General features: G+C 41.9%; 1 protein-coding gene across 1 annotated transcript; it reads right to left on the bottom strand.

Moving 5' to 3' along the window:
* Positions 1 to 541: 541 nt before the first annotated feature.
* LOC145414537 (uncharacterized) lies at positions 542 to 8,894 on the bottom strand. Its single transcript, XM_080284057.1, has 8 exons — positions 8,783 to 8,894; positions 7,810 to 7,977; positions 6,266 to 6,371; positions 5,893 to 5,985; positions 4,026 to 4,089; positions 2,891 to 2,974; positions 1,465 to 1,646; positions 542 to 587 (listed from the first exon to the last, which is right to left on the bottom strand). Exons 1-8 carry the CDS (start codon positions 8,892 to 8,894, stop codon positions 542 to 544), a joined length of 855 nt encoding a protein of 284 aa, XP_080140183.1.
* Between the last annotated feature and the right edge of the window lie 8,708 nt (positions 8,895 to 17,602).

Genomic DNA, 17,602 nt, shown 5'->3' with positions numbered 1-17,602 from the left:
GTGTTGGATTAGCGAGGTGAGGTAGTTAGAGAGGGGAGAAAAGATAACTAGGGAGGTCAGAAATGTAACAGGGTTAGTTGGGGGAAGATGTTGGGGTAGGGTGGGTGCATAATGACGCGAGTGGATAGGGAGAGTGGGGGGAGTGGGAGTGGATTACGGGGACAGTAAATCAAAGACGATTTTAAGGAGAAGAGGAGGAGAAGACCGAGAACGAGGTGGGAGGGTAAACTAAAGAGTAAATAAAGAATGAAGGTGAGTTTGAGTGACGAGAAGGAATGATGATGAGTTATGATGGTGAGGCTTTGAAGTGTTTTTGTTGCAGCCGTTCTGAGTGACCTTTGGAATACGACCCCTGGGTACAGGTAAACAGAGAGGGAGTAATAAATAGTCACATTAAAAAAAAATGTAAACAGAAAATGAGTTCAGTGGCTGATATTTTGTGATTCATCTTTGCTTCTGTCTGCTTTAATTTATTTTAGCATGTGATCAGTAAATACTACCCTGAGTGGAAGAGCAAACAAGATAAGACGTAAATTAATGTCTATGGGCATATACTTATCTCAGTCGCTGAATACAACATCTGATACCTTCAAGGTCACGGGGAGAAAAATTTTTAATACTTAAGAGAAGGAAAGGGAAAATTCAATATATCTGGTGTTTCTTATGTAGTCGGATGATCTACATTATCTATCCATCTACAGCCAGACGTTTTAATTCCGGAAGTGGTTGCCAAAAACGACTCGCCTCCATGCCTGTTTTACACCATCAGGCTCTCCTCTCTGCAACTCACACAGCTCTCGGATACTTACATTTCTATCCCATCCTTCCATCTCAATCTCGGTTTCCCACTCTCTGTTTCCCCTTCCACCTCACTCGCATCCACTCTCCCAGTCAGCCTCTCATTCTCCTTTCTCTCCACTTGGCTAAGGCATCACTAGGTACTTCAGACACTTTCCAGCACTTTCCACATCAATGTCACAACGCTCCTATTACACATTAGAAAAAAAATTATAACAGTAAACGGCACTTGGATGAGAATGTAATAAGCGTTCCATAATGAATTACGTGCAGAGAAGGATCGGAATGAATTTATCTTCTTCATATTTAAAAGTATTTTCCAATATTCCTATTTAAAAATATCAAATCCAATAATGTGTCCTTTGATGTGTCGCTGGACAGTCATTTTAAAGTTGGCTGAAGACGACAACAAACAAACAATTATTATGTTTCTCTTTTTCTCTCTAACTTGGCCTAAAACTGCTGTCTCTCAATCTCGAGTGCAGAGTTGCAACAAAAGGCTAGCACTAGAATAAGATGCTAGTTATGAAGACGTGCTGTGGAAAGAGTGCAGAGCTGTGGTACTGACCTTTTCTGCTACCGTGTGATATTAGCAGCAAAAGGACGAATATCTGGGCCAGGTGAACGTAGAAAGGGTGTCGTGTACTGTATGCATTCTTGACTCACCCTGAAGGTCCTGGCTGTGTTAAGAAGGATCGAGAGGTGGGGTTGAGACGACGGCGGGGGTCATCAGTGAAGCGAGGGTCGAGGGGGGTGCGGGACGAACTTAGGGTGGAGTATGTGGATTCAGACGCTTCTCGCTGGTTCAGCTGGCGAGACAGTTCCAGCGCCCACTCCAAGTCTGGGTCCTGAAGAGCGGTAGTGGTGGTGATTTAGACAGCAGTGGTTTTATTTATTTATTTATTTGTTTTTTCATGTCAAGGAGAAGGAACCAAAGGATAGTTGTTGTTGTTGTTGTTGTTGTTTTCATGCAGAGAAGGAACCTAAGCCTAGATTTTTTATTTTCATATCGAGAAGGAACCATAGGCTATTATTTTTTTTTTTTTATGCTGAAAAGGAACCAAAGATCAAATGATTTTTTTTTTTTTTTTAGAGGAGAAGGAATCAAAGTCTACACATTTCTTTTTTTTTTTTTTGATGCAGAGGAGAAGGAACCAAAAGCTAGACGTATTTTTTATCGCAGAGGAGAAAGAACAAAAGGCTATTTTTTTGTACGAGGAGAAGGAGCCAAAGACTACATACCAGCAAAGCCCGCGAAGTTGTTCCCTCCAAGAAGAAAACGAGCTAGGATATCGTTTGCCCTACCCATGAACTATTTAGGTAAAAAGGTAAGCAGGTTTTGAAACCTGGAGAACATTTGTGGATCACCGACTCGAAATTTAGGCAAAAAAAAAACTGTCGTAAATGATAAACTTTGAGCTCACTTCTCATCAAGAACAGCAACAGCCATAACTGCATGTAAGAGGACTAGTAAGTATTTGTAGCAGCATGTAAAAAAATAAGGAAAAAAATCTCCATACAACATAGACTGAGTAGTATGAAGCTTTTGATTATGTAAAACGTAAATCACCACATTATGCCTATAAACTGCATATCAAGGACTGTAAAAGGGTTCCATAGTCCAGACAGCAGGTTAACTTGGGCAATCGTGGGCCTAGATGCACTCATAAACACTGGGGACTAGCTAATGTCTATTCTTGCTTTTACTTCATATGATTTTATCAAGGCATTTTTACTTTGTTCGATCCTCAGTCTACAGTCTTTCCCTTCTATCTTACAGTAATCATTCTATAGCTCCTGTGTAGTCATGCACGGCCAGCATCCCCTCATTAACAGTATTCTATTGTTACTATACTGTTTTCACCTTAACCTGGCCTTGATTTAAGTCCCTTTGCAGCTTATTCACCCAACTCCATGGCAGAAAAAGACTACGGCTCTGCTTTCTCTCCGTAATAGTTCTTCGTGACTCGCATCATACTCAGGCGTTCGTTACAACTAAGCATTCATAACAGAGATGTCATTTTTAGACCAAGTTAAAGGATTATAGTACATTAGAAACGGAAAAATATAGAATGCCATCTGCTTCGCTTACGTCAGATGATGTCATGAAGTCAGTACTGGCGATGGTGTAGGCTGCTGTCTTGTTGTTGCTCTGCGGGTTGTAGCCCACCACTCGCTGCGGACGTGAAGGGAAGAAGGTTTAGATTAATACCTATTGACTCCACGTGTGTAAATAAGGCAGACATTCTCTCTCTCTCTCTTTCTCTCTCTCTCTCTCTCTCTCTTCCGAAGTCCCACTCTTCTCTACTGTACGTCCAACAACAGTCAGCGTTACATCCAGATCCCTAGTTGTGCTTCTGGGTGAACAGGGACAGAAAGGAAACAATTCTGTCCATGAGTCTGAACGGCCTTACAACCGAGCTCAGGTTCTTCCAGTTATGAATTGGGTGTGCTAACCAATACACCACCGTCAAGGGTAGCTCAAGCAGATATTGGTGAATTGCAGACCCCCACGAATAACAAAATCTGAATCTTTTACGTATCGCAAGAAGTGACGTATGATATAGGTAAAAAGAAACAATCAAATTAGTAAGTAAATCATTATCATCATCATCATCATCATCATCATCCGGCCCTCCTTTCCCACCCTAGGGCAGAGTGAGGAAGTAAGTAAATAAATAAATAAATAAATAACGAATCGATACCCTGATACTGATAACTCGAACACTGCCAGTCTTTGAGTATGTAACATGTCAAGAAAAGCAAAATACGTAGTAGGCTGCCAACAGTAGCTACAACCCAAGTTTATGTATGTGAACCCAGTGGACTGCAGGCTGAAATTACTCTTCTCCTGCAGGCCACCAACCTTCTTTTGAGGGACAGGGAGAGAAATGAGGGACGTCTGGATAACTAGGCAGCGGAGCCACCTGTTCATATTGGTGCCACCACTTGAAGGCGTCCCTCTCAAGAACTAATAATATGCGTAAAACATACAATCACAGATGGCCAAACACAGCCGGATGAAAAATACGAATTAAAACACGGTTCCACAGTGTCAACGCCACAGTGCCATACTATGTTAGCAAACCAAACAACTTACAGCCATGTTATTCCAGTATCTAGAATTGTACGTACTTATTCAAAAAGATAAACCTTTTTAGAGTTAACTGTTTATTTAGCAGGAAACTTAAACAAGGGAGTTAGGAAATAAGTGCTCTTCTACTCACCGTCTCTTCCTCCTCTGAATTTCTAAAACAGCGACATCGACAGAAGCTCCGCAGCACCTTACGTCTGAAGGGGATAGAGTTGCTCATTACCAAGGCAGGTGTGATTAAAATTAGAAGAAAAAATATGAATATAAAGCGTTCTCAATACCTATCTATATCGAGTCTCCCTATATCAACATACTGTACTTCCTTCGTTTTCCTGTACTACCTTTATGTTCTTATCCAATCCAGTCTACATTACCCACACATATTCCTCAATTTTTCCATTTTCACTGTTCTCTCTCTCTCTCTCTCTCTCTCTCTCTCTCTCTCTCTCTCTCTCTCTCTCTCAACTTTTCAAACTCATATCATACAGAGGCCTTACATCCGTGCATTAATGTGGGTACTAGCACATGTCTATGTAATTTTCTTGCAGCCTCCAGATTCAGTTCTGTTTTCATATCAAGTTCTTCACCGCACCGGCCTTCTTTCTTCTTGAGCCCCTCTTTTCTTTGCTTCTTTACACTTTTACCTCTATTTTTCCTCACCACATCAAGATGCATTATTTTTTTCAGCAATTCAAGCCGTTTCAGTCATCATCTCTCAGACTGAAGGTAAATAAAAAAAGGCAAATAAAAGTTGTAAAGAAGGTTGGATGGATGATGGCTAAAGAATAATACCCCCCCCCCCTTTCTTTCTAAACATCTGTCGTTTTAGAATGATTAAACTGGCAAATACTACGGTGTGTCTTTTTCTGTTAGTACTTGGTAACGGTATCACAAATTTTTTCTGCTTTCATGAAGGTAATTTTGTTCAGAATCTCAGGAGGCCTAAATTATACAGTAAGGTAGTTTGAACTTTGATCTCATTATATGTACTGAAAAATCTGAGGGGCTGAGATGAGAGAGGGGGTTTATCTAAGCATATCAACACTCGGTCCATCTCAATAGTCTCCACTTCACGTTACCACAGTGGCCTGTTAGCAGTACGGTGTTCGGAAGAGGAAACAGAACAAAGGGAAAAGGAGGCTGAGTGAGAGGGCGAGCTTAGTAAAATAAAGGAGGCTGATATTTAACCGAGATGATGAAGGCAGCAATTTTCTTTTCATTATCAACATCTCAAGATACAGATAACACCTTCACTGACATAATAGGCAGTGACTCCAGGTGAAATTAAAGTACCGTCTACGGGCCTACTAATTAACAGCATCATATTTCCATAGACACCACTTCTTAGGAGGGTCTGCATGTCTTACTGGAGCGAGAGGACCAGTTTCAGGGTCACGTAATGGGTTCTGAGGTCATGTGAGGGTTTCTGTAGCCACGTGAGGGGTTTTGTGACCACGTGAGGGGTTCTATGGTCACATGAGGGGTTCTGTGGTTATGTGAGGGGTTCTATGGTCACGTGAGGGGTTCTGGGGTCACGTGAGGGGTTCTGGGGTCACGTGAGGTGGCGCGTATCATCCTCAAACTAGTCCAACGCTATCACTCGTCTGATAAAGACACGACAAATCAGTAACATCCCTACAAAAATATGCTGCTGAGACACCAATGGTGAAATGAGGTTACTACAGAAGAGGTTACAGTTAAAATGGGTTTAGTAAAAATTGGGGATATTGGAAGAAATATTATATCGTTACAAAAACAGCAAAAAATTGAGGGTAGGGAAATTCAGCTGAAAGAAAATGGTGGAGGTGGAAAATTTGAGGGGTACAATGATTAATTCACTGGAAGACAAGGTACCAGAAATTTAAACAGTGCAACTGATATCACACACACACACACACACACACACACACACACACACACACATACATACAGAAAATCAATCACCACCACTGGAAAAAGAATCTATAATCTTACTTAGGACAGAAATCTTTCATACTTACGAGTGGATCAGCTTCTGTAGTATAAGAAGGCCAGCCAAGATGATGATGAGGACCACACTGCTGACGGAGGTGGGGACTGGTGTGCTGTAGACGCTGTGTGTGTGTGTGTGTGTGTGTGTGAGAGAGAGAGAGAGAGAGAGAGAGAGAGAGAGAGAGAGAGAGATTAATCATATCATCCAAATATATATACTTCCACAACAGCACTTATATCAGTCAATTCCCATATCACACACATACACCGTCAGCTTGGACAAATCCATATAAAAAAAAAAATGGGAAGAAAAAGAAAAAAAAAAATGCTCCCGGTTAAAAAAAAAAAAAAAAACTGCAGAATTAGATCAAGAAAAATTATAATATGTCTTTTTCAACCTACCACAGCTCAGTGTAAATGGTGCCTCTATCGCATTCACAAAAATTTCCCTCGCACTGCCAGTGACTGTTGCAATCTGCCGTGGTGTTGCACTCTGACCCTAGGCTGCCTGTGGGTGACGGAGGAGAATGAATATATAAGGTGGCTGCAAAGGGAACTTACGGAAGTAGCAGACAGTGAGAGGGAAGGGCGGAAAGTGAGAGTCTAAAAAATTCTATCTATCTATCTACCTACCTCTCTGCTCACATATACATACTGTATACTAGTGTATATAATAGAGAGAGAGAGAGAGAGAGAGAGAGAGAGAGAGAGAGAGAGAGAGAGAGAGAGAGAGAGAGAGAGAGAGAGAGAGAGAGAAATTTAGTGAAAAACGGGGTGGCAGTGATAATGAGGAAAAAAAAACTAGTATGAAATCAGTGTAATAAACAGTATTAGATTTATGTGAATTTTTTGACAAAGACGATTTGCTAGTCCTTCCGAAAAAGAACAAAAAATCGTGTTGTGCTACCATGAATGACAATTTAAAAGTCCTGATTTCCTGAAGAGGTTAATTAATATGAAGTTAACGAAATCGTCTAATAGTAATGTCAAGAATTTAGTAAGAAGACGTAATCGTTGTGAAGAGGTTAACACGATGCAAGTGCCACATGAAAGGTGAAAATGAAGTTAGAGGAAATTACCTGACGTGTATTCAGATTTTCCTCACATGCAATAACAACAATAACAATAAAAATAAAAATAACAATAACGCAGGAATTTTTAACTTAACATCTGTGTATTGGAGACTAAGGCCCGTATTCTCGCTGGGTAAGGAGGCTCCCCAGCACCTCTTCCTTAGCGATTTATTTTTGGATATAGCTGATTAATACTCTTTTGTACGGCATCTATGCAGAGTATGACGATATTGGAAGGATTCATGTAACCCATAAGAGTATAGTAATGTGTTGTATGCAAAATAAATCGCTTAGGGAAAGATGTCAAGGAGCTATGGGCCTAAGAACTAATTACCCCTTCAATCCAATAACGTATATATTAATTTTATACAACACAGGAAATATTTCTTATAATGAAAGGGTTAATGAAGGCTCATCTAACCCCCCCCCCAATTCGAAAAATGTCTCAACAAAATCGTCAGATGTAATAATAATAATAATAAAAATAATAATAATAATAATAATAATAATAAAAGACCTTGGAATGAAGGGATTAAATGTGATTGGAGATATGATATGAAATGTCTCAGAGCGGTTTTTTTTTTTTTTTTTTTTTTTTTTCCAGTATCTCCCTTCCCCTCCCACTCACACGTGCCACCCACCACCCACCTACCCACCTCCCACCCACCCACTCACACCAAGGCCATCTCTTTCTCGTTGGCCTCGCTCACACACACATCCGCACCTACACCCCACCCTTGGCACACACACACACACACACACACACACACCACGAGCATAAATTCTGAACACTACACTTTTGCAACTATAACTACATAAATACAGTCCCCTCCGTCCCTCAACACACACACACACACACACACGCAAACCTACCACACAGTCCACAGTAGTAGTTGTACTGGGTGTATCCTGTGGTGTAGTGTGGGCAGGTACCATCAGGGCAGCGACATACGGAGTTTACACAGTCGGGCAGAGGGCTAATCCACGAGGAGAGGGCGCACTCTATATCAGTACTACACGCCACCTCAGGAACACTAGGACCTACAAGAGACAGTAAGGGATGGATCAAAACTTACAGGCACATATAAACACTCCCAGATAAATAGGATCGTCTGTAAACTCCAGCAGTAGGGTGGTCACGATAGGGCGCAATTCACCTCGGTATCGCACGTAACTTCAAGAACGCTAGGGTCTACAAGAGACAGTATGAGATGTATTAAAACTTACAGGCACGTATAAACACTCAGATACACAGGATCGTCTGTATAATCCGTCAGAAAGGTGGTCCACGAGGAATGGAAAATGATTACTTCGTAGAGGACAAAATTTTCAGAAACTCAATATGACAAGAACACATCTATTTATACTGTTTTTGTTTGGAATAAATTTTGCAACGCACGGATCATTTTGCCCAAAATAATGTACTATTGTATACATCTTTGAGGCTGTGTATACTTAGTGTCACTACAGAAGAAATACTTATAGATTAACTACTCTTAAATTTAATTCTCTTATTTAGGACCAACGGTGGTGGGTAATTATATACTGTTATGTGTTATTATTATTACTATCATTACTATTATTATTATTATTATTAGTAGTAGTAGTAGTAGTAGTAGTAGCTGTAACCCCAGGCTCAGATAAATGTGAACCCAGTGGACTGCAGGCTTACAATCCTCTTCTGCTGTCCCCCATCCTCATTCTGGGATAGGGAAGTAACCGAGAGACGTTTGCATAACCAGGTAGTTGAGTCCCCTAGTTATATCAGTGCCACCACATGAAGGCATCCCTCTCTGTAGAACAAATTAAGCACCTTTCTGTAGATAACTGATGACCCACGTCTCACCTTGCCCTGCTTGGCTCTGTGTAGCCTGTAGCAGCACCAGGAGGAGGACTCCCACCATCACTCCAACTCCACCCCTCCTTTCACACCCCGCCTCACCGTACTCCCCAGGCATTGTGGAGCTACGGGGCTGCCTTCACCGTAGTGGTCAGATCAAGGGTTCACCGTCACAGTACCGTCAGAGGGTGTCCAGTGATTTCGTACCCGTATCTGTGTTTGAAAATAAATAATCACAACTTCGTACTCGAGTCACAAATCCTGAACCCATCCAATCCTGTGTCCTGTTTTTCATTTTATTTTATTTTTATTATTTAGATATAGCCTTCATTTATCCCCTCATTACAAGAGGTCTCCACAAACTTTAAATGAATCGTCTGGAGGTAGCAAGAATAAAAACAATGAAACACTTCACCGAATTGAAAAGGTTAAAATACAACTACATTAGATACCCCCCTTTCCCTTTTCTCTCTTTTCTTTTCCTTTTTGCTTTTGATAATATACACTGCAATATTACCGCACTGTCATCATTATTTGAAGCACTAGTATAACAACTTAATAGGAGAAAACTGTTCCACATTTCCCTCCTCTTAACTGATATAAGCAGAAATAACCACAAGCTCAAGTCAGCCATTCACAGACAACAAGCCAAGGCACATTATATCACAAAAGTTACAGACTGTGGACTGACTTTAAAAGAAGAGGAAAATGACAGTACCGTAAGAGAGCGTCATGGTAGGCACGAGGCGTGACTGTGAGGCGGGAGTTGGTATCACGATCCTGGCACTCTTATCAAACCATACGCATGCGCAGAGACACCCCATTAGACAAGTTTGACAAGAGTATTTAATATATTCAGTCATTACACAGGTTTGTATTCCTAACTCAGCACATATTATCACATGGTTATATATAATTTGGCAACATAACTTTAATGTAACGAGGTATTTTATGGCAGCAATGTTCTATATTACAAAGATAAGATATGATATCAGGGGCAGGTGCTGACGTTCAGAGATAAAATGAAAGCTGAGAAAGGCTGCCAGCATGATTCAGTTCTGCAATGAAAGATGACCTAAATTTAATAACCTGTACGTAAAAGCACCTCAGCATTCAATCACAAAGCAGAATATTCGGTTGTAATTTTGGCATATGTTAAGTCTTGCCTGAATAATCGCATTTTGCCTACATTATCTAAAATATCAACTGCCAAAGGTTAACTAAGTCTTAATCCATTTCAAGATTATTTTTTGAGAGTATATATTACAGTATAGTCTTATGGCACTGATGAGGAAATCGATAAACACTAACCAGTTTTGTAAATAAGTTAAGCTCTATATTGAAGGCTTATCATACATCTAGTAATGCATCACTCCCCCCCTCTCATGTGCCATTATCACCCTTATACTTTATCGCCAGTCCCCCAGCCAGTGCCAGTACCAGCGCCTGACACAGTGGCCAATAACTCCAGCTGTTACATACTCTACTCCCGCTTTATATTCTTCTATTAATGCTTGGTGTGGTAAGCTGCCTTGCTGTACAGTTCCGGAGCCCTGTATCTAACACTGAGAAAAAATATTTGTGTAAAAAATCTAGAAATTCACTCGACTTGAACAATGTGCTATTAACACATCAGATAAGAATGCAGAGTTGAAAGTTACAGAGTTGGCCTTGTGTTGACAGGTTTCTAAAAGAGCAGATTAAGACTCAGTGCTTATAAAGTGTATTTGAAAGCCACTACAAGTGTCGTTAATCACAAGGAAGCTATCAAGCCTACGAATTTAGAAAACCCGGACGAAAATGAAAGCATCAAGTATGACGTAAAGCTTGGAGCAAGGGTATCATGGCGGCTACACAATGGAGGCTGTCTGTGGCTCTCCTGTGCCTCCTGGCGGCTCAGGGTGCTCAGGGCTCAGCACCAGGAGGGCTTAAAGCTGAACCAATCATGCAGAACATAAGCCTCAGACCGACTACACCGTACGGGATCGCCTCCGCCCTAACCAGAACAAACTTCAGCGAACTGGATCAAGAGAGCGTAGATAAGGATTCGAATTCTTCAGCGCAAAATGAAGATCCCCCAAAGAAGAGAGGTGAGGGATTAAAGAATAGGATTGAAATATCTCTTGTCTTTTTCAAGCATCGTACATAAAACATCTACCAGTGTTTACAACGTCTAATACCAGTTGTTCACACACATGCAACTACGCCTTATTTAGTAATGAAAGTTGCTCTGTCATCCAGCTAACCTCTGATTTTAATACTGCAGATAAGTATCAACTCATTAGGATTGTCGAGCACCAGTTGTTTATTCTTATTAGTAGATTTCATCATTAGTAGCTCCTCCCTCAATCACACACAGAGACTAAGTAAATCTGACCTAAACTAAAAGCAGGGATCATTATCGATGATGACACTTTTAAAGCAAAACCTGCCCTCAAAATCCTCGTTTAAAAGAAAACACGAGTAAAACAGAGTGAAATGTTCCTCTAACCCAGGGGTTCCTAAATCCTAAATGGGGGGGGGGAAGTCCCCCCCCTTGGGAAAATTTGGACATGGGGGGGGGGCAGATAAGGCCAAGGTGGCCAGAGTAGCCTTTCTGATGCGTTGTTGTTTGTTGGTTACAAATGGCATACCTATTGTCTGACTTTGCCCGTATGTCTGACTGTGGTAAAAATACTCTTGTTTTTATTGCATCAAAGACTCAGTTCTTACACCTATCAACCCGACAAAATCTTCCACAGGCGTACCCACTAATGTTTAATAATATCCAGCTCAATCCTGCATCATCCTTGAACAAGCTTGAGGTTTCATTCACTTGGGACTTATCTTGAAAGATCATACAGATCGTATTACATATCTTGTAAAATCTGATTCCAAGAGATTAGGTGTGCTAAGCCGACTCGGTACCTTCTTTACCCCTGCTCAGTTGTTGACTTTATACACGGGTTTTATTCGCCCCTGTGTAGAGTATAACTCTCATGTGTGGGGAGGCTCCCTACATACAGCTCATCTCAATAGGGTGGAGTCAAAGGCTTTTCGTTTCATTAACTCTCCTCCTCTTACTGGTTCCCTTCAACCTCTGTCTCTTTGCCGCACTGCTGCATCTTTATCTCTTTTCTATCGCCACTTCAATGGTCACTGCTCCTCTGACCTTTCTACTTGCATCCCTCCACCTCTACGACGGGTGCGTAGCACCCGTCTAGCAGCAAACTCTCATACCTTTTTTCTCCAACTATCTAATGCAAGAGTTAACCGTTACTCTCAGTCCTCCATTTTTGCAACAGGTCAACTCTGGAACTGTCTCCCTCTGTCTGTATTTCCTACATTCCTATGATCTCCAGTCTTTCAAACGCAGTCTCGAAATGAACGGATCCTGAATTTGGCGTTTTTTTTTTTTTTTTTTTTTTTTTTTTTTTTTTTCTTGGAAGGAACGGTGAGCGGGCTCCTGGCGTTTGGTTCCTTCTTTTTTGCTTAAAAAAAAAAAAAAATCTTTTTCCACTAAATTTCCCTCCCACAACGTCACTCCCCATTAAACTCCCCTCCCACATTGTCACTCCTCACTAAACTCCCCCTCCACAGAGTCGCTCCCCACAATGTCACCCTCCACTAAACTCCCCTCCCACAAGATCACTTCTCTCTAACCTCCCCTCCCACCATATCACTCCTTTCTAAACTCCCACAATGACACTCCTCACTATACTCCTTTCCCACACTGCCACTTCACCCACTAATCCCCTCCCTCCCCCACAGGCTTAGTGTCGCTGCCCCCACTGCCCTGCGACCACGAAGCTGACTGCCTTAAGTACGACGACCCTTTCCTGATATGCCGCGGGGGCCAGTGCACGTGTCAGCCCCCGTACTGCTGGGTCTATTATTACGAGGTTCTCAGCGCCTGGTCTGCCCGCAATGTCTTCAGCTGCGGAACGTGTGGTGGGTGTGGTAACTGTGGTGTGGTGAGTGTGGTAGGTGTGGTAACTGTGGTGTGGTGAGTGAGGTAGGTGTGGTAACTGTGAATAAGCGTGGTGTAATATGTGAGGTAGTGTCGGCGTGGAATTGCAGCTGAGAGATTGAGTCGATGAGGTTGCTGTAGAGTTGGGATGCTGTAGGTGAGAAATAGGCTTGGTGAGGTAGGTAAGGGGTTAGGTGTGGTAATACAAAACTACGTGGGTAATGTAGAGCTCTGTTGGTAATATAAAGTTTTGTGGGTGTGTTGGCGAGTACATGTCAAGATGGAGTGGGAGAGTAAATGGAGAGGCAGGGGATAAGGGCAGAGGTAATGTTTGTGGGAGATGCTCACAGATAAAGTTTAAGTTTGGCGGTAGTGTTCCTGATAGTAAGAACTGCACAAGACTAGGAGGGACATAAAAAGACCTATCTATCTAACTATCTATCTAACTAGCGGAGACAGAAAAGGAAGAGGGCGGGATGTTATATGTACTGTACCTTAATTTGCTTCCTCCTACCTGTTTCCTTAATGATCCTGTACCGTGCGTGTTCAGGTGTGCTGGGGTCGTGGTGCAATGACAGCTTCACCTGTAATTATCCCGGCCAGTGCTGGAGTGACGGGTTCTGCCACTGTCCAAGGGGAGAGAACAAGGACGATATCTGGTGGGTGCCATAGCAAATAAAGGTTCTGGAGCTACGTAACGCCTCTCCCTTAGCGATTTATTTTGCACCTATACGAGAACACCTGAATATCTTCTTCCGTGTCACTGATCAAAACTAACTCGACATCAAAACGATCGTAGAGAATTTTGAGGTGCTCTATGCAAAATAAATCGCTTAGGAGGAGGTGCTACTACTTCTCCTATGCCAATTAGAATACGGGTTTAAGGTGAATGTTTGTGAGTTGAGGAAAAATTGACTACTTCACTCCGATGACGCATTTCTTTCTCTTTTTGCCAACTTCAGAGTCTTTTCTCTCTCTCTCTCTCTCTCTCTCTCTCTCTATCTCTATCTCTCTCTCTCTCTCTCTCTCTCTCTCTCTCTCTCTCTCTCTCTCTCTCTCCAATCTTCTGGTAGGAGAAAGAATACAGCTCAAATTACGTCCTCGGGTGGAAGGAGCTGGACATACCCTCATCTAAGTTTTCGAAAATGCAATCAACAGCTTTAAATTTTTTACCGAATATTTTTTAGAGTTTACAAAGAGCTTATACAGGAAATTCTAAAACCAATATATCAATAACTTCTAAAACAATATCTAAAATAATTCTCTTGTGGAATTCTAAGATCAATCAAACACTAATTTATTCACTAATTTGAAGAGAAAATTTATAAGATCCATTTTTTTTTTTTTTACATCATGAACTCTCTTCGACCAACATCAATTTTCAAACTATAGTCCTTTTACCTTAACCTGGCCCAGATTTTAGTCCATTTGCAGCTTATTTCACGTAGCTCAGTGGCAGTATAATACAATGATATGGCTCTACATCCTCTCCATAGCACTTCTTCATGACAAGCATCCTATTCTAGTTAATCTATTGCTACAACTCAGCTCTGAAGATGAAGGGATGGCAATTTTAGGGTAAGTTAGAGTAAAACGAGTATTGTATATGTTGTTCTTTACTAGTAACTAACAACATTCCTAGCACCGCATTATCACCTTATCACCGACCTAGTATCACTCTTAGGTCTGTATTGTCGGGTAAGGAGTCTCACTAGCACCTCTTCCTTGGCGATTTATTTTTGGATGTGGCAGGTTAATATCCTTTCTACGATATCTATGCAGAGTATGATGATAGTGGAAGGATTCAGGTAACGCATAATAGGACAGTGAGGAGTAATAAGAAAAATAAATCGCTTAGGAAATTGTGTTTGGGACCTTCCTTACCAGACGAGAGTACGGGCCTTGGATACTGCACTGGCATAACTGTTAACCACTTCTCACTGATGACGTAGTCTTTTTTTTTTTATGCTGCCTTCAGACGATTTTCTTCAGCTTGGAAACTTTTGTGAGCTGAAGGGGTTAGATACAGCCTTCATGAACTCCTTTTGGCAAGAGAGATTTTCCTGAAGTTGAATAAGAGAGTCTGAAGTTGGAAAGATGAAAATAAAAAATGACGTTCTTGATCTGAAGATGTTAATTAAAGATCATGTTCATTACTAACCAAAATATGAAAAAAAAGAAAAAGAAAAATCACTCTGAAACACACAGACATGCACATCACCGCAGTGTAACACCAAACAGTGATACGCAAGTGATTTCTAAGGAACATCACCACTTCTACTGACACAGGTTCCTCCTAAAACCAGCCAAGTTATATTTTTCTAGTACCTATTATCATCTAACCATGTCTATCATCGTCTCTCTATCATTCCGTGATTAACTTGTACACGATTACAAAAAGTCCTGCTCTAATCTCTCTTCCTCTAACACTTCTCCAACAACGCCACCACAAATAACCCCATCCACGGTCTCTCCACATCAACTAACACGTCCACCGCCTCTCCACATGAACTAACCACGTCCTCCGTCTCTCCACATCCTAGCCTAACCACGGACACCAGCTGGACGTACAAGATGGTGGGGATTGGCATGGGAATAGTGGTGCTCTTTGGGGCCATCCTCATCGCCTACAACTGTTATAGGGAGTGAGTTGATGTTGGTTATTTTTGGTGTCGTATTTATTAACACTCTAAGATTTGACTGTGCATGAGACTGATTGTATATATGTTAGTTTTCACTCATAAAGCTACGAAACACTTAACAATCGAATCTGTCTACCTATCTATCTACCTCTCTATCAATCTATTTGTGTGTCTGTCTGTCTGCCCATTTATCTACCCATCTATCTATCTCTGCAGACAACCCTGGAGACACCCACAGTCCTGCTGGTACTCCTGCTGCAACAAAGGAAGCAGCAAAACCGTGAGTAGAAGCAACAAGCTGCTGAAAGGAAATTAATCTAAGTGACTGATTTCGATTCCATTAGTTGACTAGGATTAAGGATGATTCGCGATGTAGTTCTGTTTATCTATCTATGTATCTCTCCATCTATCTCTATTTTACGACCAGAAGAGGAGGCCACAAACGAATCCCTTCCACTGTCATCCTGTCCTCCCTCATCACGCTGCCATCTCTCCAAGTCACCCCCACGCCCATTCATATTACTTCACCCCATCCCTCCCTTCCATCTCCCTCTCGGTCTCCTCCTTCCCCCCTCTCTTCCACAGTTCCAGTCAATAATTCCTTTACACCATTTTAAATCTGTGCAAAAAAAAAAATCGTATCTAGCTGATCAAATAATATTCAACAAAGTTATAAAGTTCGAAACTGTACATAACTAATTTGGAGTTTCATATGGTTTGTGATTCTGGGCATACAGTATGATTCATGAGTATTTTCAGTGTGATTCTTGACGCTGAGAGGTAGTTACTCTAAAGATTCTTGTTTTTTGGATCATATATCGCCACATCAACAGATGGGAAAAATGAGGCTGGGGTAGTTGTAAAGATGATGATGATGATGATGGTGGTGGTGGTGGTGGTGGTGGTGGTGGTGGTGGTGGTGGTGGTGGTGGTGGTGGTGGTGGTGGTGGTGGTGATGATGATGATGATGATGATGATGATGATGATGATGATGATGATGATGATGATGATGATGATGATGACTTACGTACAATTTTATCATATTTTTCCCCTTCTCTTTCCTACAGATTCAGCGTGGGTCGAACGAGAAGACCCCAGCCTACACCATCCAGAGCCACTACGCTTCACAGGTGGGGCCGCGGGCACTCACACCTCCACCTGTATTTTTGACATTAGAGAAAATCGTGTCACAAGATCAGATTTCAAAGCAGGAGTAATTGATGTCTTATATAGGGAGATTAGGCGTTGTCTCAAGCCTTTTCACATTTCGCAAGTATCTGAGTATTAGGTGACATATTCTTTTGTTAAGCACGCAAATACATCGATATCTTAAAAAAGGTAAATAAATAAATAAAATGCACAGATAGCATGGATAACTGATGAACAGTAGGATTACATATAAATTCTTCATGGCCTCTGATTTTCTCTTTTCTTTGGACTTTCAGAACTCTATCCTGTTCTCTGCCTCAGAGGGCCGGGGTGAGTCACAACCCTCAGCTCTGGCGGGCGCTGTGCCACGACACAACGTTCGCGGACGCTCTCGTCGGTCGTCCGAGGGCAGTAGCGAGGACGAGGGCAACACCAGCGTGTCTTCGGTGGCCACCACAGCCACTTTAGTCAGCGACAGTGATTACCCAGGGGCAAACTCTTCTTTGCCGCAGAGTATAGCAAGCTTTCCTGCTCCTTTGAGAACTGCTGTCAGCTCCGGTAACAATGAAGAGGTAGCCCGTATGCCAGTCTCAACGGAGCAAGTCAACAGACAACAAACGGTGCCGGAAGCAAGGTCAGACTGTAACGGCAGCAGCTCATCTGGGGTCTCCAGCAACTGCAACCACGAGCGCTGTACCCTATGTCTACCTAAAGGTCCCTCGACACGCCCGCCGACACGAGGAAATTCAAACGCCTCCAACATTACGTCGTTACCACACTTTTCAAACAAACAACAGCAGCAGGGAAACATCATAGATATCACTACACTGTAAATTCCATAAACAGACGGGGTTAATAATCCGCCTAAAATTTAACTGCTTGTAATTCTGATTTTCCTCTGCTGGCTAATATTCCAAAGCTGAAAGAGTCTTGGTATGTTCCTCTGCCCATAGATGATTCTCTTTGACACAGTGCGTTTGGAAGGAATATGACGGACATGACCTAAGTGCGAAGTAAAGCAGGCTCAGTGGAATAGTGGGCCAAAGTTTGTCCCAGTTTGTATCTGTATTTCTGTGCCAACATTTT

Source organism: Coenobita brevimanus, chromosome 100 (genome assembly GCF_032717465.1).
Source record: "Coenobita brevimanus isolate Jiangsu-jjx chromosome 100, ASM3271746v2, whole genome shotgun sequence".
Taxonomy (NCBI): domain Eukaryota; kingdom Metazoa; phylum Arthropoda; class Malacostraca; order Decapoda; family Coenobitidae; genus Coenobita; species Coenobita brevimanus.
The sequence above is the reverse complement of the archived record's forward strand: the minus strand, read 5'-3'. Positions and strand labels throughout refer to the sequence as shown.

Coding starts and splice junctions, on each gene's coding strand:
- LOC145414537 (XM_080284057.1), bottom strand. CDS start 8,894: ATGCCTGGGGAGTACGGTGAGGCGGGGTGTGAAAGGAGGGGTGGAGTT. Junction 5,986..6,265: donor ACCATTTACACTGAGCTGTG/GTAGGTTGAAAA, acceptor ACACACACACAG/CGTCTACAGCACACCAGTCC. Junction 2,975..4,025: donor ATTCAGAGGAGGAAGAGACG/GTGAGTAGAAGA, acceptor TCACGTCCGCAG/CGAGTGGTGGGCTACAACCC.